At 41.1% G+C, this 23,697-nt stretch overlaps 1 protein-coding gene across 3 annotated transcripts in view; it reads left to right on the forward strand.

The window, feature by feature from the left end:
- The window catches only part of LOC124471510 (nck-associated protein 5-like), a 33,505-nt gene that overhangs the window by 1,454 nt on the left and 8,354 nt on the right, over window positions 1-23,697 (forward strand). For all 3 annotated transcript variants that reach the window (XM_047026024.1, XM_047026025.1, XM_047026026.1), the window contains exons 2-8: window positions 6,704-6,918; window positions 16,726-16,802; window positions 18,477-18,604; window positions 20,475-20,543; window positions 20,748-20,786; window positions 20,891-21,010; window positions 21,908-22,000. In XM_047026024.1, the coding sequence (XP_046881980.1) occupies window positions 18,482-18,604; window positions 20,475-20,543; window positions 20,748-20,786; window positions 20,891-21,010; window positions 21,908-22,000 (444 nt within the window). In that variant the 5' untranslated portion in view covers window positions 6,704-6,918; window positions 16,726-16,802; window positions 18,477-18,481. The remainder of the gene's footprint in view (window positions 1-6,703; window positions 6,919-16,725; window positions 16,803-18,476; window positions 18,605-20,474; window positions 20,544-20,747; window positions 20,787-20,890; window positions 21,011-21,907; window positions 22,001-23,697) is intronic.

A 23,697-nucleotide genomic window follows, 5' to 3' on the forward strand; every position in this document is an offset into this window, starting at 1 on the left:
AGAAAGACAATATGTTGTATTTACATGTCATAACACAAGTGTTGAACAACACTGAAAGTCAACCTCCAGTCAAACCAATGTCTGTTCCTTTGTACAATATGTGAAATTAGACACCACTGTTTACAGATGCAGTGCTGTCAGCGATAACCACACAAGTCCAAAATTGAATACAAACATTGTCCTTTATTAAGAGTACTGCAGTTGCAGACAAAGGTGTATATCTTGGTGTATGTTAGCTGCAAGGCAAAAACCCTGGATTCAGGATTAATTCGGAATCCAATACTTCTTCAATGTTTAATACTTTAAACTTCCTCAAATGTGACCATGTTGGGCCTGCCGTCCCTCAAACCTTATCGCTGTTATCCATCAGGGTGATATATCCTGTTCCTCTTGTTAGATTAACAGTACATCACATAGGTCAGGTCTATGATGTGTGGTCAATGAGAGAGAGCCCTTTAAATAGACTTAAACTACACAGATAGTGGCAGTGGTCTGATACCCTAACACGATAGGTCTACCTCTTTTTGTATGTGTAATCACTATTGTGTATTTGTCTACCCATCTGTACTTCCCTCTGTATGGGTGTTTACTTGTCCTCTCAATCCAGGAAGAAAAGTGGCATCCACAGACTCAATATGTGTTAGCTTTGGCTGTTATGTAAAACTTTATTGTAAGGAAATCAAGATTGTGATATGTATGGTTAGGTGAGTATCCAGCCAGGTTTACCAGGATAGTGCTCTGACATACTGACCCACATCATTACCATCCTATTACCCTAAGAGACACCTACTCAGATTGCTGTGTTGCTAATCATCAACCAATGGCTGGTTGCCTCACCTATGTTTAAAGAGGAATTAAGCAGAAATGTTATGAGACCTCCTTTGATGTAGTTTCCCATTACTGATGTAAGTGTAGTTGTCATAGCTGGATCTTTGATTGGCTTGAATGGGAAAACGTTAGGGAGAGAGGTAGAGTGCCCCTCATCTCCTGCAATGGTCCGGTCCTGTAAAATCTTTCTTAGAAATGAACAGATCCAAACTAATTGGTTGCACTTTCTTTTACTGGGCTACTCTCACTGCACGGTGAACCATCTTACAGTGCATTAAAAGAGCACACTCATTATATTCTGCTAATAGCTTCAACCCAACTAAGTGTCCTTTTTTTTTTTTTTTTCAATGGTATAGAGTAGGCAAGGTATAGATCAGTACTTCTTTATTGTAATGATAGTAAGAGGTGGGCGCCCCCCCCCCCCCTCTCCAAACCGTTCACTTGAGTAGGTCAGGATGATTTTATCGTCTGTTATTTTTCTTTGGTTAATTCATAATCATAAACATAAATTCCCTTTCACCTGAAAGTATGATTTGTCTCTTGAGACATTGAACCTTTTGACACATTCATTATTTGGCACCTTTGCTGTGACCTTAGCACTGAATCACAGATAATTTTTGCAGATCAATATTCTGTATTTGTCTGTTATCCCATCACATAATTAAATGAGTACTCTGCACAGACCTATTCTGACTACCGCTTCTGCTGTCTTCTCCTCTGTAGTACTCTCATCCAGCTGGTGGTCTACAGAGTGGAATTGGTTTGGTGTTTTCTGCTGCTCTCTCTTGGCTGTCACTCTTTTCTAATCATACTGAAATCCCAAATCCTGCTTAAGGGATCTGCCCTGGACCAACATCAGCCCTGCTGCTCAGCCCTGGCTGGGAAAGAACGGATGGATTTGGTTGTTTAGGTTTACAGAGACGAGTATTTGATATGGAGGCACGCAACAATGAAGATATAGTATATTATAGTTTTTGAACAGGATCCTGCTCATGTGGAATAAAAATGCGAATAGCCATATAAAAGCTTGACTAGACTGAGTAGGCATCTTTATTCAAACAAGGGGTTGAGTATTCCACCGAATGAGCTTGATGAAAATTCAAGTATATTACACGTCAGTCAAGTTGGCACCCAGTACACTGAAAAACTGCCTCTCAGTGTCTCATTATAGAATAGATTCCAGGAGTGGATGTAGTGGTTGGATATTGCTACAGTAAAATGGAATTGTAAATTTGTGTTTGGATTTGTTAAATTCCTTCAAGCTAAAATTAACTTGAAATCAAACTATATATAACGGATTTCACATAGAAGTACAGACACATCTGCTATGCACATTCTTTTTTGGTGGGTGGGGAGAGGGGCATTTCTGTCTTTGTTATTTTCATAGTGACAGTATAGAAGGTAAAGAGAGGGAGGAAATGTAGGAGAGAGAGGGGGGGTGACATGCAGAAAAAGACCTGGGCCAGATTTGAGCCCAGGCCACAGCAGTAAGGCTTTCACCTATATGGAATGCATGCACTCTTATCCAGTGAGCCATCTGTTCTGCACATTCAATAGGACAACTTAGAATTTTGGACTGTGTTGAAAAGGACTATGCTGGATTTTGTGTGACTGTTGAGCTAAATATAACTGCTGTTGTCTTTCTAATATGCACATATTCACAGTGCGTGGAGAGCTGCAGTATCAATGGGGTCAGAGTTCTGGGCTAAAGCTCTATCTCAGCCTAACTCCATCACAGGCCATCACCACCATACACATCAGGCTTAATGTATATTTCAAAGTCTGTGTGCTCTGCCCTGTTCTACTTTTCATCATATTTCTTTCTCACCCTGTAGTTTCTGTGTTGTTACATAAGACCATGTACAACACAAACTGGAGTTATTTATAGATGCAGTTTACTGTTGATGTCCGGAAGCCACTGTATTTATTCAGTGTAAAGGCAGCCACTGTTTGACGTGTCCTATGCAATTTTTTTTCCTTTTGAATTAAGTCATGGAAATCCTTTGGTAATTTACGTTGAGTTTTTTGAGGAATCTTTGAATCTTTGAGGGACTTTTTTTTCTGACAACCCTTAAATAGGTTATGGTCCTCCAGACGTGAAGATGGTGACGTAGAAATAGTACATACACTCTTTTGAGGAAAATTATAATGAAAACAACTGTCAGGACACAACATCACACTTTAGTTTGACCTTGAATGAGCTTTGAAATCGAATGTGTTGAAATTAATTGGTTATCATTGCAGATATTTCATTTAAACTAAGATATCACTGCAAATGTGCAGGTGAGGAGGAGAGAATACTAGATATGGCACAGATAAAAGGGTACAGGGAAACCATGGAAAGCGTTGCCTCTTTGTGCATGTTGATTAGGTCTGCCTCTTCCTCCATGCTGTAGGGGGAAAAATAGGTTTAGAGAGACAGAGAGATCCCAAAATTATGCAAAGCTGTACCCAGGAGGCTATGGATTCTGGGTGATATTGAAACGTGTGTAAAATATATGTGCATAGTAATGGAGCTGTAATGGGGACATGGGGTGGGAACTGTGCACTGATCAATTTGGTTGGTGTGATGGGTGTCGCTTTCTGACGGGCTCTAGCCACCATCCTTGCAAGAAGTCGTGGTTAAGTTGAGGATGGTGGGCAATTTTAAAGTGAATGAAGAGCAAAGCAGATAATATTACAGGGAGTGTTATTTTATATTGTGGATTTAAATAAGCTTCAATCCCAAATTTCAGTTGCTTTTTTTATACTGACGAGACATGTTTATATTGTTAGCCATTTTTCAATAAAACGTTACTAAATATTTAGGTTGCATAAGACATTAGGGGGTACTTTTACAGGTTTGTGTGAAGAAGAAAGGATACATAATATAATTTATCATGCTGCAATAGCTGGTTCTTTTTCTGTACAAACCTCACAAAACCTCAATGACTTGACCTACAGTATTTCAGAGTGTCGTATAGATCATGTTGGGTGACTTTAAAGGCTGTGACAACAGTGAGATGCCTGAATGTTTAGACTGTTTTCTCAGTGTTCAATTATTTTTTTTTTTGGTCCTGCAAGAACTTTGGATTCAAGAAGGTTGTCTTGATGCATGAGATATGTATGCACAAACAGCTTTAAGCATAGTCCCTTTTCCCTTTTTGACTGTTTCGTCTCTATCTTCCTCTACTCAACCTCTTAATTTAAGTATGGTTGCCATGGGTTTTCATAAAAGTAGAGGTTTTGGGGTAGATGCTGTGTACATGATGAGTGTAGCTACGCAGGGAAACACATACAGACGCACTCACTCACACACACACACACAAATTGGCGGACATAGTACACTACCATGAACATGCATACCAAGTTAAACAGCACGAACTAGGGAAACCTCTCAATCATATTCATTTTTGTCAGGAAATTGTAAATGAATGAATACATATGTGGCCTGCAGTGAAAATCTGTGTGTATGTCTGAATGAAAAACGGGTCATCTGTCAGAGCCATAGTCTGTTAATCAAGGCCAAAGCATTCACATAAGAAGATTATCAGCCCCCGGTTTCTCTTCCTGCCCCACGGTTAATACCCACGTCTCCCTGCAGAAAGGGTTACTGTGCTTTTAAAACAACAGGATGGTTAATCTAGCCCACAAGCATTCACATTGTATAGATTATTACTTGCAGATGTGAGAGGAGAGTGCTATATCTCCTTCTCCCCACCCCCTTCCTCCCTCCATCTCCCTGGTCAACAGTGAATAAACTAGGGGAATGTTTGTATAGGTGTGTGCGGTGCCCTTAGGGGTGGAAGGAAGGGTGGGGTTGGAGAGCAGTGCAGTATGGGGAGTTTTCCTGGCTTGTCTCTTATTTGGGGGACAAATTCTCTCTTTTTCCACATGTTGCTACATACCTGACTGAGATTACCAGATAACAGTGGTCTGAAACTGACGAGATACAGAACCTTACACATACATTATGCAAGTCACCACATATTTGTGTCAAATAAAAGGGGAAGATGTGTCTTTCTGAAACCGGCGGGATCAGCATGTGGTTGCATGTGAGTTGTGGGTTGCAGATGAAAGCATCGGATCGCACTTAATGCAGACTCCCAAAGTCTGTCATGCACATGTGCCCAGCTGTCTGTTCCATTGTCAAGGAGCCTCATCCTCTCCCTCTATTTCTTGTCCCGTACCTTCACTCATTCTTTTTTTGTCTCTCCCTCCCAGAGTAAGTTCTGCTTTTGCCCTTATGTACAGTACCCACCAGTCTTTGTGCATATAGATAAAAAATGCTAATGCTAATGTAGAATGGATGCCCTCATTTAATGTGGGTGACAGTAAAGAAGCCATATGGCACCTCGTGTTAGCCTTGGGAGTGTGGCAGAAATTCTCATGAAATCATTGATTTATTGAAATGCCAAATGGTAACAATCAGGGATCAGTAACAACTTGATGCACAAGTCTCTAACGTAACTGCAGGAATATAGGTCAGAGGAGAAGCTTGGGTACTTGATCATGCATTCATTGCCTTCAGGGGAGACAGTCGCTTTGCTGGCAGTGGGATTGAGGAGGCAGGGGCATGGAGGGGTGTAAGGATAGGGACAGAGCATCAGTCATATTTGTTTACCAGATGGAGAGTGTGGTGCTTTAAAGTTCAACTTTTCTGTTTCCATAACAGTGGAAAAAGTTATTATGGTTAGGTTTTAACTATTTAGAAACAGAGTTGTCACACTGCGAAAGTCCAGCCATTTGGTAGTCGCGCTCTACGAATTATACAAATCCATAGTTACACTTACTAGTACAAAAGAGTAAACATTTTAAAATACTTTCAACAGAAAATCCAGATGTCCCTCTGAAAGTTCAGGAAAAGGGGAACACAAGCAGCCAGTTCGATATCTCTTGCAGCAAAACTTTATAACTAAGATTCCACTAAATGTTTCAATCACTGTCAGCTTTCAAATGAAGCAGATTATAAATGCTGTTTATTTGATTACATATTCCTGTTATGGCAGAATAAGAACGCTAACTCTCACGCAGAGAGCAGCAGTCTGAACTAACGTAACTTTGCTGGTTAACATCATTACTCTCCTTACTTTTGTGAACATTGTCGCATAGAACCTCATTGATGATGTGGTATTCATGCCAAATGAAGAAGCAGACGAGGTTGTGTGCTGGACTAGCCCTTTCTGGTAGTTCTCCTGGACACTGGCTCCACAAGTCAGCCAGAAGGTCACTGCCACAAGCTCCTATGGCCTCTACATCTGTGGTCCTCTGTCAAAGGCCTTGACATTTCCTGACCTGGCTTTTGGCCCTCATGTTCAATCATGGACTGTGTAAAAGAGACTGTGTGAACTGTGGTTCAATGACACAGACACAAGCGCTTTAAGTACAAAAGAAAGTGGATGTAGGTCGCTGGGGTAGTGGCCTCCCCTGCATTGCTCAAAACCCAACAGACTCCAACACTATCAACTGCTCTGTTGGTATGAGTGATGCAGATTGGTGAGGTGCATAGGCTAAATGTTTCTTTCTATGTGTAATGTTTTATATGGACTTCAACTGGTGTATATCAGATATTGATCAGCAGCCTAGCATTAATATGATCCAAAGGTTTTAACAGGCTACTGTACATGACACCAGCTGAGGCAGCACAGTTTGGAAGATGACATTTGATTTTCCATAATAATTTGCTAGTTTTGCTAGTCTTAAGAAAGCATTTCAATATGCTTGTGAGGAGGGCTCCTGGACCCTCCAGACACAGATGTGTTAATGTGATATTAATGGTGATCATAATTCATTTGATGCTGTCAACAAAGAAAGGTTACAAAGAATATGATAATAATATGTGCATTGTTCCCAAATATGCAATGAAATTATTCTTTTTTTTTCTTCTTCTCAACAGTATTCTCTACTTCCATCTTCATTCATCCTGCTCCAGTGCATTATGATGTAATACTTGATCATCAGTGAGCAAGAGGAGTGTTGGTTACCCTGGTCAGGAAAGTTGGATAAAGCATGGGATTGTCCTCTGGAGACAGAAACCACGCTCCTGTTCCCCCAGTCCTCCAAGGTCCCTAACCCCTGAGGGCCCCATAGCAGACAGAGACCGGCTCTGAGGTTAGTACTGAATCTAGACAGATGTAACTGAACTCCTAACATCAGTGTCACTGCTGTTTTCCATGGTAGTGTACACAGTGCAATAGATCAACGATTACGTGTCTTAGTAATTCGATGTAGTGTAGTATTGTACTTCTGATGTTTTTCGATCATTCAGGTGTTTGTTCATTGAGTTTGGAGCTCACCACCTAAAAGAAGCATCAGGCCTATAGTATTGTTTAGTATCTAAAATAGAGCATCTTCATTTTTCAGATTATACAGTATTTAGGTAAAAAAAAATCAGGTTAAAAGCAACAGTTTAGATTTAGTCTGACAGTTGTGACGTGACCTTGAGAGCCTCTTGCTAATAACTTTCTATTGGTGTCGGTTACAACAGTGGGCTGTGTTGGAAGAGTTGTGTCACAATGCTGGAGGCTTAGCTGGATTAGAACCCCCCAAGCTCTTGTTGAGCTCAGAGATTTAGTGTCCACTGAGCCTCTGGTACGTCTCCATTGAGGCTGGTCGAGGCAGGGGAGAGTGATTGGAGTCGACTGCCTAGGGTCAGCACCCCCATCTCTGCATCAGCTAGACCTGCAAAAGCTTTTACTCTGGAGACAGGAGAGAGCCAGAGCCAATTGAACAACAAGACTGAGTGAGCGATAGAGCTAAAAAGTGAAGAGAGAGAAGGAGGTAGCAAGAGACCATCTGTTGATTAAATTATTTTCAATTTAAGATTCTGCTTGATGAATTATTCAAATTCTCATCAGAAGTAGGGATTTCTTTCATTCTTCATTCTCTTCATCTGTATTTGCTTTTCTTCTGTATTGTATTGTTTGTTTGATTCAGTCTCTCTCTCTCTCTCTCTCTCTCTCTCTCTCTCTCTCTCTCGCTTGTATGATAATTAACGAGTACTATTCATGCCAAATGGCAGTATTCTGTTCTGGCTGTATTATGCAGAGATGATTTAAATGCATAAGAGAACGCTAATATCAGGGTTGCGAAATGCTGTTTCATAAGCAGGATGGCTATTTCTGGTGCCTGGGTAAATTACTTTTTTATTTAGCCTTTGATATTTTCTGCTGTTTGATTTGATTCCCCCTTTTTATGATTCAATTTGTCAATGTAATAAATGTTTCAAATGTTTTGAGATTTAATTTCAGCTTTTGTGCAAGGGTTTATTATGTAGGTATCAAGCACATCTGATGGATGTTTTCTCCTTGTTGGGCTGTAACCGCCAGGAATCCTGTCTCCACTGCTCTCTTCCTGTCAATAATAGGGAAGGGAGACCTCAAGATTTTGAAAAATCTCTGCTATGTTTTAGGGACCCATTTTGGGGCCAGGTGCACAAACAGCATGGACACTTGAAGGCACACATGCCTGCTAACAACTGCAAGCCCCCCAAGATGGCAAACATTCCAATAGAGAGAGGGAGAAAGAATTCTAATGGAGAGAAGGGGGGCATGGGACCCCAAATAACTGTGAGGCCACTGTATAGAAGCTGTTATTTAATCATTAGTAAACGTGAGACATGGAGTGTATATAGGAGGCGTGGCAGTGGCAATACTTCAGTAGGTTGTGTCTGCTTTAAGACTGAGCTCTGGTTGGTGATAATGAAGTGGTAGGATATTTGTGAATCCCCTGGAGGGTCCTCGTAGCACATGTGTGACACTTTGGATACTCATGAGGAATCATTCTAAAGGACAACTGACATCTCACATTACTCAGTTCTGTGTGTTTGTGTCTGTGTGTGTATCTGTGTGTGTGATGCAATTTATGATATGTGACCTAGCATAAGGTGAGTTGCATGATGTGATGTGTGAGAGAAAGTGTCAGGCATGCTGTCACACTGTCTCCCTGAATTGTTACTGTGTGTCTGTGTGTGTATATTACACATGAGGATTTTGGAGTCTAGATGTTTGACATTACAGTTTCACACTAAGGAGGATGTTTGTTTAGATTTGTTGTTCACATACATGATTTATTCTCTTTACTGAAAATAGAGGACTTGTGACTATTATTCTTTTGAATTATCATCATATTTTACCAACTTTCTTTGGCTTGTATGTACTGGCATACTAAATTCCAGAATCGTCATGTTGAGAGTGCTTTACAAGTACGACTTTTGTGTTTGTCTGCGAACTTTGTTAATGTAGTGGGCAGGCAGAGAATGTTAATGTATTTTTCTCCAGTGACACTACTACTGAAAGGACTATAGATAAGACAGTCTGCTGTGTTTTTTAGCACAGGACAGACCAACTCAATCTGGCAGTAGCTACATCTGCCTCAAATCTGTCTCAACTGACAGAGATAAGGAGACAGTTTTGATAGTCATAATCATTAGCAACTGTTTCCATGTCTTTTTCTTTTCAGTGTAGGACTTACCATTTCCCCAATTCAGACATCACCATACTCCACTGTTGTTACATTTACATGTAGTCATTTAGCAGGCTTACAGTAAGTTCAGGGGACATTCCCCCGAGGCAAGTAGGGTGAAGTGCCTTGCCCAAGGACATCTCAGCCATCTGACTTCCCTGTTACATTACTTTTGGTGTCATGCTCTCTATTCCCTACTAAGTACAGTGAATGCCATATCCTACCTAAACTCATCCCACCCCCAGTGGTCCCCCTGGCTTTGGTGTCAAGCTCTCGACCCTCCCCAGACAGTAGACACACGAGGAGAACACACATGTACCCTTCCTGGCTTCCCTCTTCTCTTTGATCTCTGGGATGTTGATGAAGCTCCTCTTATTTTGTTTATTTATTAATTCCTATTTTCTCCTCAGGGGTTGATTGAATCCCATTGGCTTGCGGTGCTCCCCCCCCCTCCCCCTCCCCCTCAGCCTGGTCTCAGATCCTTCTCATACGGTAGTAGAGCTTGAATCTCACATCTAAAAAGCTAGAATGACCAAAACAGAAAACAGGACCATGTGTTATCCGGTTGCACACTGGTTATCATGACCACTCACACAAAGACCGTTCTTTTGGATGCTTTCCCTGCTTAACAAACTCATGAATTAGCGAATGAATGAACAAATTATGAACAAACCAACTGCTACTCAATAGATGCAAGGGTGCACATAGTGTAGTGCTCCAAATAAATCCACATGTATGCAGATTAGGAGAGTGTTTACAGAGGAAAGGATTAAGGTGTAAATGTAGATGGCCTGTCCCATTGCTCTGTCAGCTGCAGATGCGGTGTTGTAGTCTGTTTTAAGATTCAGACAGTATTTTTTACAGAGTTATTAAGTGAGAGGGGGATCTGTAAACCATCATTGATCTTGTAACCAGTGTCTGTGTCTTTTTGAGTCCCTGGGGGGGCTTCATTACACCCGTACAGACGAGGCTGGATGAAAATGAAGAGTGTGTGTAGATGTGTTCATGGATGTATTTGTGTGTTTTGTATTTTATTTTGCTGTGTACTGACTGGTGCAGCATTAGTCTTTTCCACACATAATTTACCTTGTTTTTTTCTCTTTCAAGATTCCTTTCTTCCCTATCTCTTAATTATTCCATGTGGGTGGTGGGGTCACAGTGTCTCATGGTGTTTATCAGCTGGCTGATTTGAAACCCCCCCAGAGAGTATGTGAACCAGGGGAATCCCATTTATTTATTGTGAGATCTAAAACCAAGTCCCTAGTCAACATAATAACATAATAACCCTCCGGCACAGAGATTAAAGAGAAATTGTGTGGCGCTCTCGATACACGTTTTGAACACATACCAAACACATACATACCTACTGTGTGAAGTTGGTGGCCGGTTGTAGCCACCTGTCCTACTCTTATTATATCGCTGCATCCTCCGCAACATGTTTGGTCTGTGGAGAAGGACTCCATACCCTCATTTACAAATACCTATCAAACATCAATTTTTGTTTTTTCTTCTCATAATCAGTCTTTCAATCTACACTCCACTGTCATTCTTACACTCCAGACTCTCCTTTTCAGGTTCTGGAAATCCTCTTAACTGGCAGCCTGCCACCCATCCCCCGTCCTGAATATTCTGTGCGGAGGATGGCGGATGTACTCTCCCCTCCACAGGGTTTGTCTATAGGCTACCTCTGGTCAATTTTGGGGAAATGAACCTGCGTCTCTTTCTTTGGTTTGACATCTCCTCCCTCGCTCCCTACGTCTTTTCCCTCCTCCCTCACTCCCCACTTTTCCATCCTGCAGCTCTTGAGTAAATGCTGGGCACGAGGAGAGGAATCAAAAGTAGGAGGAGCGGATAGGGGCTCGTCCACAGCTGTAGTGGGGATGGGATTGTCTGTGAGTGGAGGAGGGCCTCTCTAGCTCGCTAAACCCCTCCTCTCTTTCTTTCTCTCATTTGTATTTGTTCACTCTTCATTTCAGTTTTTTTTATGATGTCTGAAACAATAGCAGCTGTTGCAAAGGGGATATACTCTAGCAATGTTGTTGCTACACTTGGCTAGCTAGCTCTGACGTCTTAGCTGTAAGATAGAGGGGGGAAAAACACTTCCCCTTTCCTCCTCCTGCTCTTCTTTCCCCCCCCCCCCTTGTGAGAAGAGAGAGGCAGATTCTGCAGCACGAGTGTAGCCCAGTTTACTGTGGAATTTGAGCAGTGGAAGATACTTTTTTGGCTCTTGACATTTTATTTAATTGTTGTGCAATTCATCAATATTGATCCAAATCATTTCCCAGTATGGGAGAACAGGAAACCAGGGCCTCAAGGATGCTGTGACTGGATGTTTTCTTTATGAATTGACGAGATGAGAAGGAAGATGAACTGGATGAAACTAGAAACAGAAAAACAAGCTGTTTTGGATTCTATACTTTGCAAGAGATTTTTTTGTACAGAAAGGAGTTTGGTAGACGCTCTCTGGAGGCTGGTGTGTTTTGTTTATATTGTATTGCACGTGTGTGTTTGTCTGTATTGTGGGTTGTATGAGTGTAGTAGTTAATGATAGGATGGTGTAATGCCCATTGGTGTGAACATATATAAATGTGGTGTTGTTATTTTTCTCTGTTTTTGCCGTCCCCAGTGTATGTGTGTGCGCTTGGTCTGTGCTAATCCGTAGGTTGGCAGAAAGGCTTTAGCCTAGGGTTTGTTGAAGTGGTGAGGCTCTGTAGCTACATGGCGGGGTGAGGGGGCAGGGACAGGATCAGCTGGACTGCTGTGGACAAGTGAGGAGGAGAATTGGTAGGTTCCACCCACTGGTATGGTGGTCCCACTCGCACAAATCTATGTCTCGTGTGATAGGCTGGAAGCGAAGCTTGAGGTTGCTGTTATTTGGTCAGCATAATTATATCACAGTGTGTAGGTTATACAAACAAAGCTAAATGTTACTGTAATGATCATAGCTTATTTTGGCGTGGATACAGTTGTTTTTGCTCAACAAGGCCAAACACAGGATAAACACCATCTAAATGAGAAAGGTCATGCTTAATTCCTCCCTCATACTCCCCCATTGTATTTCCCTGACCTAAATATTGACTCTGAAACAACCACAACATTGGAATGAATCAGGGGTTGCTTACACATTCTGTTTGTCTAAAATGAGAAAGCTCCATATCACTTTCCAATATGAATATTGTCCTTTGTTCTACTTGCTGTATAGTTTATGCAACCATAGTTGTTTTTAGGGCAAGTTTTCGGCACTGTTGATCTGTAATAAACTCAGGGGAAATCTGGTGGGTTGATACAAGACTTGGTTGTAAAGACTGTGTTTAAATGAGCTGTGTATTTATAGGTGCATGAATGTGTGGACCCTAACATGATTTTCAGGTCTCACTCCTAAATTACTCAGATGGCGTGTCTGTGTGACAGAGATTTTGAAAGAAAATGTACAGATGCAATACTTTTGGTGCAACTTTATCTCATTGCCACAGGGACCGTGAACTTTACTTGATATTAATGGAACTGAATAGAATCTTGACTCCCACTGTTGAAAACCCCCTATTATATGATAGTTTAAAACCAGGTTACTGTATAAACCTTGTAGCATCATTCAGCTCAGTTTGTAGGCCAAATCCTGTCTTAGAATGTATGTGCCATGCAGTTGGGTGTGGTTGTATTATAGCTTTAACAGCCAAACTTCTGAGCCTACCGTCAACTGTTTTTTCTTAAGGATTGAAAACGAGAACACGATTTCCAGTTCCAAACGTCTTTAATTTGTCTAGCAGTTGCAGCCAGGACAGCGGGTTCCCTACTTTAGTAAAGTGTAGACCGAAGCTGTTTCTGTTGATAAGCCAAGAAGAGGTATATGAGGTTATCTGTCTGTTAATGACTGGTGGGGGTTTAGAGCTCCTCAGCAGAGTTGTGCTCCCCACTCTGTCTGGTGACGACTTTGCTGACTACTGCAATGTCACTGCACTGACTCAGAGTAGGGCAGTAATTCTTCTCTGCTGCAAAGAGAAGATCAAACTTATAAGAAATGTAGAGGTGGGCATGAATAAGAGTTTTAGTTTTGTTACAAGCTTTGTTTTAAGTTAAAGTAACCTAGTAGATGCACATCTAGTTTTTCAATGTTGTTTTAAAGACAAATCCAGTTTTCGGGGTAGCTCATTATCAGACCTGGTTTCATTGTCTTTCTAAAGGTTGACAGTAAAAAAAACTAAGACATTGTAAAATGGGAAAGCTTGGTACATTTTTTGTAGTCTTTCATTTACATGAATTTCAATAAGTGTCATCCTTTTTAGACATCATTCAGCAAAAGGCCTGCCATTTTCAATAGACCTCAGATCAAATATAATTGCTTCACTGATTCATTGTTTAATCAGCTCTATTTTGAAATCCAAAATCGCCAGATTGTAATCTGTAAGGCTTAGCCTGCCCCCCTTTCTTAACACCCAACCCACACTTGATAATTAACATTTGCATATATTTGAGTGTTTTTGATGAGCTAATTACAGTGGAATGGGACTTATTGTGCATGTGACTGTGGATTAGTATTCCTGTTTCTGAGTGATCATACCCCAACCAAGGCATTGGGGAACAGTGGGCTCCCAGGACGGGTAGAATGAATGGCAGGGGCTAGGGGGAGGAGGGGCGTTGGGGGCTCTTGGCAAGAGCTTAGAAATCCCCACAGGGGAAGGATTTCTTTTGATTGTGTTCAGACGGTTAAAAATCCTCTTCCCAACCCCCTCTAACTTCATCTCTGTAATTGTACATCCCCAACTAATACTGCAAACCTTAGTCTTACTGTCTCAATATTTGTTATCACTCTTTCGGTGAACTCTTTCATTTAGGGGAGTTACCCTCCCTCTTCTGATACTCACACTGAAAGAATGTTCTTTTGGTTGGTCTGCCAGCCTCCAGGTGCAGACCACGCCTGACACAGGGTGCCTAGATTTGAGATTGTCTAGCCTGAACGCTGAGTGAGCAGCTGTTAGAGTCTGGTCTCATAGGAGTGGTCCTCATTCCCATGCATCGTCTGTGAGCCTTCAGGGCGCCCTGCTTATCTACCCAGGCAGTGATTCACAGGATCACAGAGCTAGTCATTTGGTCCTTGCTTTTATTTTTATTTTCAGCCAGGAAGACACCAGGAAGACACAGGGCACACATGTCCCTCCGTATGCATTGTCCTCAGTTGTAAGATAAATACTAATTTCAGAATGCTGTAAGTTTTACCATGATGATTAGGGTTTTAATCATGTATGGGCTCCCTGTAGATAAAAAACAATCAACTGGTGTTATCCACTGGTCTGATCAAAATGATTCAATCATTTATGTTATTAACAAGCATTGTACATTTTTATATTGTCCTTTCAGACTTGATTTGGTCTGGAGACTGAAAGTTCACTGATGTCCTCCACAATCTTATCTTATCTTGCCCTCTGTCCCCAACAGACAAACACTCTACTCCCATGGGTGGGATGCATCAACAATAGAACTGTATGCGGTTGTGTTGTGATTTAGTGGGGCCTGTTACAGGATTGTCTGAAGTGCAGGCAGCAGCTGATGTGGAGGCTGACAGGCTGTGAGAGGCTCATTTGAGGCACCTGTTAGCTGGTCAGAGAAGACTGGTCCCACCTGGCAGCCCTGAGTCCTCCAGAGACAGGGTAGAGGGCAGATGCTCTCAAGTGCTAATCAAATGTTTGGGGTTGTTTGACATGATTTAACAGGATTAACAGTTTACCCCCTAAAGGGATGTAGGGGGATGGGGTCGGGGGTTGAGAGGAAAACTGCCTGTCAGATATGATATGGGGTGGGGGATGAGGACCAGGGTTTTAAAAGGAAGAAGCAATGTGTGCTTTACTGTTCCTCTGTTTTTTTGTAGGCCATATTTGCTGTGGGTTTTTTGTATTTATAAACTGTTTATTAAATAAGCTGTTAATAGGCAACAATGCCTGCCATATTTAGCCTACATGTGAGCACAACATTCCATCCACTGAGACAATGCTTAAGCATCTGATTCACTCCTGATCAGATCTCAAACCACCACTATATCTTTAAACCTCATTTCAGAACTTTGAAATTTGCCCCTAAAAGAACAAATGGTATGCTCTGAGATCTGTGCTGTTTGTGTCAGAGGTTGTTCTAATAATTATTTATACAAGCATTTCCCAACCTGTGGGGCACGGCCCACTAGTGGTCTGCTTGCTTTATCAAAATTCTTACTAATTTTAAAATGACATTTTGGCTTTAATTCATCATGACCGAAACAAATAGTTACGCTTGGCACGTTGACGAAAGACCAACTGACATTTCCAGGTTCAGGGGAAAGGGGTTCAAATTGTACATTTCGAGCTACATTGACAATTACGAAAGTAACGTTAATATAACTCGCACAGTAAAAGTAGGTAGTGCTAGTCTAGCTAGGCGAGCTGAAAAAAATAAAAATAATCTAGAAACGGGAGAGAAGGGCGACCTGTTATCGGCCGATGAAAAAAAACGAGAGGCGGAGTAATAGCTAAGGTTAACATAACCTGTTCTGCTTATTAAAAGTACAGTAACGTTTCTAACTTCACAGGAAGTTCCAGACCTGACCTGGCCGTGGTAGTTACGCAGGTTACCTCTCTTTACAATGTGTGCTTAATATTGTGGCACTGATTTGCACTTTTTCTTTAATTGCTCTTATACATTTAGTCATGAAAGCGAACTGTTTGGCTCCCGTGGCGAATTAAGTGAACGGATGTGTTAGGTGGCCACAAAAGTATTTTAGCTATGCAAGTGGGCTTCAAAGTGGAAAAGGTTGGTAATGGCTAAACATCTGAACAGCCATCAGGGCATGACCCTGGTTCCACTCACCATAATGAGTTAATTACTAAACCATCTGATGGGTGTTTATCTCCATGGTACTGCTTTCGGCTGTTGATCATGGGAAACTGCTTTGTGGGATTTATTGTGATTCTGTCATCAGTAGACTCCAGCAGGTAGGATGTGGTAGGTCAGGGCCTCAGTTCTGTGGACTACTTTCAGGGATGGATGAGAGTTTGCATCTCCTTGGCTGTAGAGAGAAGGTCACAAACAATAATAACAAGAACAGAAAGTATGACTAAATATGGAATACTTTAGTCATACTTTGACTAAAGTATTCTAAAGGGAAGCTTTGGCAACCGAATATTACTTCATGTTGTGTCCTTGTAGTCAGTGTATGGTGCTCTTACTGCAGAGATTGGTCTAGTGTGTGGTTAAGTTATTTTTAATGTCAGTGAAGGACTGATTGCAGGGCTGTTCCTGATATACAGTATCTTGTGGTTCAAGTAAAGGCCAAATGGCATGAAATGTACTGCTTTAGAATTTTAGACACAAGTAAATGCCATGTTTGATATGACCTTTAGGGAGAGGGTTGTGTTGTTTTAGCAATGTCTGTCTATGTTTGCCTTGGAGCACTGTAATACTACATTAAAAATGTCTTCTGTTTCTCAGGTAATTTGCAGAGAAGGAAGAGAAGGCGTCTTTACCAACCTTTGACATTCCTGCAGTACTGAGAGTCAGCCTCAAAGGTGGGTCCTTATTTCCAAATCCTCTAAATGACCTGAGAAATACAACAGACCAACAATAAACATATGGACAGATGGAGGGAGTTTGTCCACTTAAATGTGCAAACAAATCTCAACTGACCTGTTGAATTTTCTTAAATGGTAACATAGGAGGGAGGAGAAGAGCTGGGAAGTGATGCAGAGATGGCGGCAGGATATTGATCCATGCAGGCATGTGGCCTCCATCAAATGTCATTGAGAGGATCTGTCTGGCCCAGTCTCCCAGGCCTACCTCTCAGGCTTTGGCACACAGTCTTGGGTTCACTTTAATCTCCCTGTTACATGATCCCCCTGGTCAAAGACACATTTACCTCAGCTCTGATCGCATAACTGACAATTACCATGGACTGCATGCAAAGGATGAACTTTTAGCCTGTGCTATCAAGAGTTTTTCTTTACAATGGTTGTAGATCATATCTTGATAGTATTGCTGAAATGGCTTTAATGAAACATTATGATCAGCACCCACACAGTAAATGCCTTGCATTTTAGATTGAGTATATTATAATCAAAGTTCCATCGTTCTGTGACAGTTTAACATAATTATTGTCTACTTAACCCATTCTAGTACACAATCCTCACAAATCAAATCAAATGTATTTGTATAGCGCTTTCACATACGTCCATTATAGAACTGCCCTTCAACCAACCTAAACCCTCAAGGAAAAAAATCCCTGAAAAACTAATTTGAAAAAAAAATAAATCTTGGGAGGAGCAATTCAGTGTGGGATCCCCTCCTCCAGAGACAGTTGGTGAAAGAGAGGTTCAGAACACAGACTAAACATCGTCATACATCAAGAAAAGTGCTAATGGTTGTTGAAACACAGAAATCCAATGTTCAACTCGGGTCAGAGTTGGGGAATGTCAGTTTAAGCAGTGGTAGCCATCCACAGGGCAGGCACATCCTCCTGTCCACAGATGTGCTGGGTTGTACAGTCATTGATGAGGACAAGTGTTGGATTAGGATATGATCATCCAGACCCTAATGCACAGCCTTAATTTACCTATAGAAGGCAGCACTCCACTGTTCTGTTGACAGGGGTTAGTAGGTCATTGTGGATGGGAAAAGAACAGGGTTAAAATATGGGCAAATGTGCTTTAATGTTTTGGTCGTGCATCTTGCCCATTATCTGGCTACAGCAGGATGGTTGAGGATGAGCAATACCAATAAAATACAAGGCCAGGAGAAAAGACACAAACATGCAGTTTTGAACATCAAAGTGTGTTTTATTTATAACTGTAGGACTAGACACTTGAAGTCTTGGTCTTCCTCTCATTGTTTTGAGCCTCTTTATCTTACTTTTATGGTTGTTGTTTTATTTTGTGTATTTTTTTGTTCTGTAACCATTTTTGTTACTATTCTAAATTCGTAGTTGTTGGTGTTTGCATGACTATTTTTGTAGAATGACACAATATTAATAATAATAAATTTTATTTGGAGGCGCCTTTCAAGTCACCCAAGGTCACCTTACAATAAAAGAACACAGAAGAATACACAAGTAGATCACTGCTATCATAGTCAGTAACTGAAATCCTTGCTTTCCCTTCCCCTCTCCCTTTTCTCTCTAACCCTCTCTCTCTCGCTCTCGTTCGCTCTCTCTCTCTCACAAACGCACACTCTTTTTCTCTGCTCTTTAGGTGGGATGTCTGATGCAGAGACAAGAGAGGGTGATGAGGCCTTTGAGTCAGAAGAGGGCGATGTGGAGCCGTACTTGGAGGAGACGGAGGGCAGCAGGGACATCCTGGACAGGGTCAGAGAGTTGGAGGTGAGGGAATGGAGTAACAAGATTCAGTCCTCATGGAGAAATTAGGGCTTAGAAAAATACGTTCTGACAAGTACAATATATCTTAAGATTTGACATAGAATCTGAATTGTATCAACTAACATTTTCATTTCATGCAATGACTTGTCTGCTAAAGTTGGTTTGAATACAGTATTCTGTATATTTGATAACGATTTAGGACACTGGGAGCAGTCATAATAACAATGGAAATCTACATTTTAATCGCCTTGTTTATGTTATTGAGAGATTAAGTTTGGGTAGTCAAACATGAAGTTAAACTTAAAATGTACTCTACTCTCAATTTAGCACTAAAGGTACAGCAGCTAATCTGAGACCTTAGCTTTATTGACCTAAAAGGAAACACTTTTAAAGCTCTAAGTGCCTGTGTTAAATCTCTCAACACGGCACACAGGTCCCTGTGGCACTTAAAAGGTTTTCACAACACCTTCAGGTCTACTGTCCAATACCATGTAGCTGGGGGGGAAAGTGAAGAGAAAGTACTTTAAACACGTTTAAGCACACATCGTGGTTCTTCAGCTCTAGCGGACACAGCCATCCCTTGCCATGCCTCTGTGATGTAGTGAGCACTCGCAGTTGAGGGGTTAATTCCCCTTTGCATAAATCCATAATCCTCACTAGACACATGGAATGGTGCTCTATGGCATGTCTGCATACACTTTGTTTAAAGGATTACCTCTCAAGGTGTGTATGGTGCTTCCACAGATTTAATCCAGCATTTACAAACATGCAGACATACACACATACAGCCCAACCATTCAGAGACACTCCTAGATGTTAGTTAAAGGTGATTATAACATAGTAAATGCCCTTAACATGTGCATTGTACTACTGTTACTAAATATGTAGCATTGGAAGTAAATGTATGTATTAAATACCAATTTAATAAAGATGAAAGATTCTCAATGTCCAAATCCATCATAAATGTAATATATAATATTACATGAATGACTAAGTAGAGAACCTGTTATATTTAGGGAAATGCAGAAAGATTTATCTTGAAATGTATTCAATTGGTCTATCCACCTACAACCTCTACCTCCTCCTTCTGTCTGTATCTTTACTTTCACACTCTCACTCTCTCTTTGATTTCTGGTCTGTCTTTGAACCTCGTGGACAAACAGATAAAAAATGCAGTGTTTTTCTCAGTTTGGTAAGGACAAGAATCGATAGTTCAGGGAAATTGTTTGGTCTACGGTACTCCTTCCCTCACCGCCCCTAGCTCCGTGATTATTGAGCACTTAGGCCTGGCAGCCTGTTAAGGAGGGCTGTTTTGATGTGCAGACATTGTCTGAGGTTTAGTGTCCTAAACTCCCTTCTTTTTTATCTACCAAATGTTAGTTATCCACACACTCACTTTCGCTCTCTCAGCTGACGCCTGTTCTTGGACTCTGTCGCTGTAGGCTTCCCTACTCTTCCCTTCTCACCCCCCTCAACATCGTCCCTGTCTTCACATCAGAAGTTGAGTTCTATTATTGCCAGAGAGACATGTTCTTTCCTTTAGATCATTGTGAATAAGGTTATGGTCAGATTCTCTTTGATGAGTCCTGTGGACCTTCACCTATCAGGAGAGGGAAAGAAACAACCCTTCTCCTTCAGTTTTGAAATATTTATGCTGTCCACTCCATCCTCTAGCTCTGTCTATTCCTCCATGAAATCAAGTAGATATTTTGAGAATTTTGTAAAAACAGGGAAAAAATGTATTGGGACCTCAAAGGAGATCAATGTGAAAGATAGAACAGACCTCTTGAATTTGAAGTTTGTTATGAATTTCTTAAATTGTATCTCCATTTCTGTTTTTCTTTCCTTTTGTCTCTCACTTTATGTTATGTAGGCAGACAATTCAGCCCTTGCCCTGGCAAATGAAAGTCAGAGAGAGGCCTATGAAAGATGTCTAGACGAGGTGAGTTTGTATATTAAGACGATATGTTGTGCAACATGTGACACTCTAATTTACTTGTATGTTTCGTCCTGTTGTAGAGTTTGTGAGATTAACTTTTGTACCCTTCTGTCTCTGTGTACACTTATGTGTCATGCTTCTATTTGGAACTAATGTCTATTACAGGCCCTTCTGTACAATATTTTTTATTTTTTGTACTTCTTTCAGGTGGCCAACCATGTAGTTCAAGCCCTGCTTAATCAAAAAGTAAGAATGATGAGATGACACAAAGGCATTGGCAAATGCTTATTCCCCTTAGTCAATAATGTGTTTGAACTATATCTGTGTGTGTGTTTCTCTGTTGCTTTCAGGACCTGAGGGAGGAGTGTATAAAGCTGAAGATGCGTGTGTTTGACCTGGAGAGACAGAACAGAACTCTGACAGAACTCTTTGCCCAGAAGTTACATCCTCAGAGCAGCTCACTGCAGCAGGTAGAGTTTTCCAACATATGAATACAAATACATTTAGTCTCTCAAGTGTAATGACATTTTGTTGTAAGTTTAAACAGTTAGGTTTTAAGTTTGTTCAGACCTTATCAGGCTGCCAATGAAAACTCAGAGAAGGTGATCTAATATTGACATAATTCCTGCTGTACCTTGTTGGAAAAACTGTGTTGTAATAAGATAGGCTTCTTTTTGAAATTCACCCGCAAAAGTTTGAGAGTGATTGATAAAGATATTTTATAACCTTGGTCATAATTCTTTGCTATTTGATGTATGTGGCACAAGTACAATTGTACATCAGCAGCATAGTTTTTCTCTGACATTCTCATCTTCATGCTTTGTATGTTGTCGGCTACCAATTTCCTGCATTGTATTAGTTCTTATAGTATTCCACTAGGTCCTTGGCAGAGTTTATAATACAGAGAATGAGAGAAGCAATTTCAATACAGTATTTAACCTAAACACATTTGGTCTGTAATTGCCAAGAGGGTAAAATAGCATATTCTATCATTGTCAATATAAACTCCCTAAATGTCTATCTGTATCTTTCTCATTCTCATCTCATTTTCTGAGTTCTTCAGTCACTCATTTTGTAAGCAAACTCTTTCCTCTGATGCAGACTGTCTCTTTTCGGAAATCACCTCTCTTTGTGATGGGTATAATAAGTATAAAAAAAACTGTCACCATCTCACCACTGATGCAATTTAATTACTTTGAACTGAGATAAGAATAAAAAGATTTGCCTGCTGGAGCAATAACATTTCCTTCTGTAATAGGAGGCAGGTTAGAGGAAATCTGGAGAGGCTGTTTAGAATTATAATAGTAAATATCTCCTAACTCTCGCTTTCTCTCCCTCTCTTTCATTTTCTGTCTCTCTTCTGCCAGATGCCATTGGTGTCTGTCTCAGAGTACAGCACAGACGAGTCATCCATGGGAAGTGATAAACTCCTCACAGCTCAAACCCATGGGGAACTCAAGGTATGGACATGGTCCACAGTATACAGAAAAATAAAACATACAATCACTCACACATCTCTGGGAAGGTTGAATGATTACCAAACCGAGACCCAGCCGCAAATGTAATGTAACCATGCTCTGTATGTTTAATTCTCTAGTGTCCCTTCTGAATATCCAACCAGACTACTTTTGTTTTTCTGTCTGATGCCAAGAGACTTGTGTTTTTCCCCTACTTATGCCTACGTACACTTGGCTGCTCTCAGCGAGTGCTCTGTAATGTTCTCTCTCGAAATGGTCCGGCATAATCACTGCCCCATGGGCCCAACCAGACTGCTGCTGACAAACCACAGAGAGGGAGAAGACAAGAAAGAGAGATCAAGCTTAAAAAAAGATAGACACCCAGTTTCAACCCCAGGGGCGACTGATTAGCTTCTTCTTGTCAGGCAGAGATCGAGGTGTCAAATTGAATATAGATTTTTGTTTCTTTCCAACACTCGCCCCCTGTACTCTTTATACTTGCTCTTACTTTTGCCCTCCACTACCTCAGTCACACTATGAGCAGGAGTGTTTGTGTCTCATTCCTCTTCGGGGAATGTTTCCTCTGTGTCCCCGCAATTTAAGGCCGCCCTGCTATCATCTCATACCCCCAGATTGGATTTCTTCTCCATCCATCATACCGCCTGAGTCCGAGAGGAAAATATAGAGGGAGAAAGATTTTCGGTCAACTTCATCAAAAGACCCCCCTCATTCTCAAAACACTCATATTTCTACCCAAATATGCCAGACCAACCCTGTTACTTGTTATGACCCCTGCTTTTAGATTCTCTCTGCCCATTCATTGAGGGGCAGCTCTGGTGCTGATTGTATAAACACACTGCTTATAGATGGCCTATGTACTGCATATAGATGGCTTGTTCCCAGGTTGTGACGGGGAATGTATTAGGAGGATGGTAAATCATTGCTTCAGTAAGGGTACTTAGCATCTGTGGCAGAGAGGCTCTCAAAGTCACTGCAGTCCATTGAATTTTCAAATTGACAAGCAATAACTCTTTGGGTACACTTGGGAGAGATAGAGATTGAAAAAGGAAAAACAATGCACGGTATATATTGAGGTAATCAAGTGCCTTCAGTGAGGGCCACCTGCAGGACTCAGGCCTGTTGCCTGGATTCATCCAATTGGCACGTAGTGGCTTTGGGGAAGGCCAGCAGTGTTGAGAACAATGACAGTAGTGAGAGGAGAAGGCTGCATGTGAGGAAAACTAAATAAATGGCCCCAGTTCCCTTCCCCATCTTTTGTCTTAATTGGACAATCCCTGGAGGACTCCACTGGCAAATACTTACTTTTGGACAGATTGGCTTCTTTCCAGGAAGAAGGATCGAGAGTAAATATGTTTTTCCACTGATCACAGAATTAATTGCTTCTTTAATTAAAGATAGACAACCTTGTGAGGTTGGCTAGCCAAGTGTAACCAAAGTGCACTCCCTTGCCTGTGCAATTTTCTCTCTTTTCACTCTCTCGTTCATGTATTCTTCTTTCTGTTAAAAAGGGTGTGCTCAGCATTTCTCTTTGCTACAGTAACATTGGTGTCTTGAACAGCTCTCTGCAGTTTATCCATTATTACTATGGCTCACAGATGAGGTGTCCTATTAGTTATTTGAAGTTCATTTTAGCTACTAAAATAAACAACCAAGTTCAAAAAGGTTAAAAGAAATAATTG

This window comes from Hypomesus transpacificus, chromosome 9, assembly GCF_021917145.1.
Source record: "Hypomesus transpacificus isolate Combined female chromosome 9, fHypTra1, whole genome shotgun sequence".
In the NCBI taxonomy this organism is placed as follows: Eukaryota; Metazoa; Chordata; class Actinopteri; order Osmeriformes; family Osmeridae; genus Hypomesus; species Hypomesus transpacificus.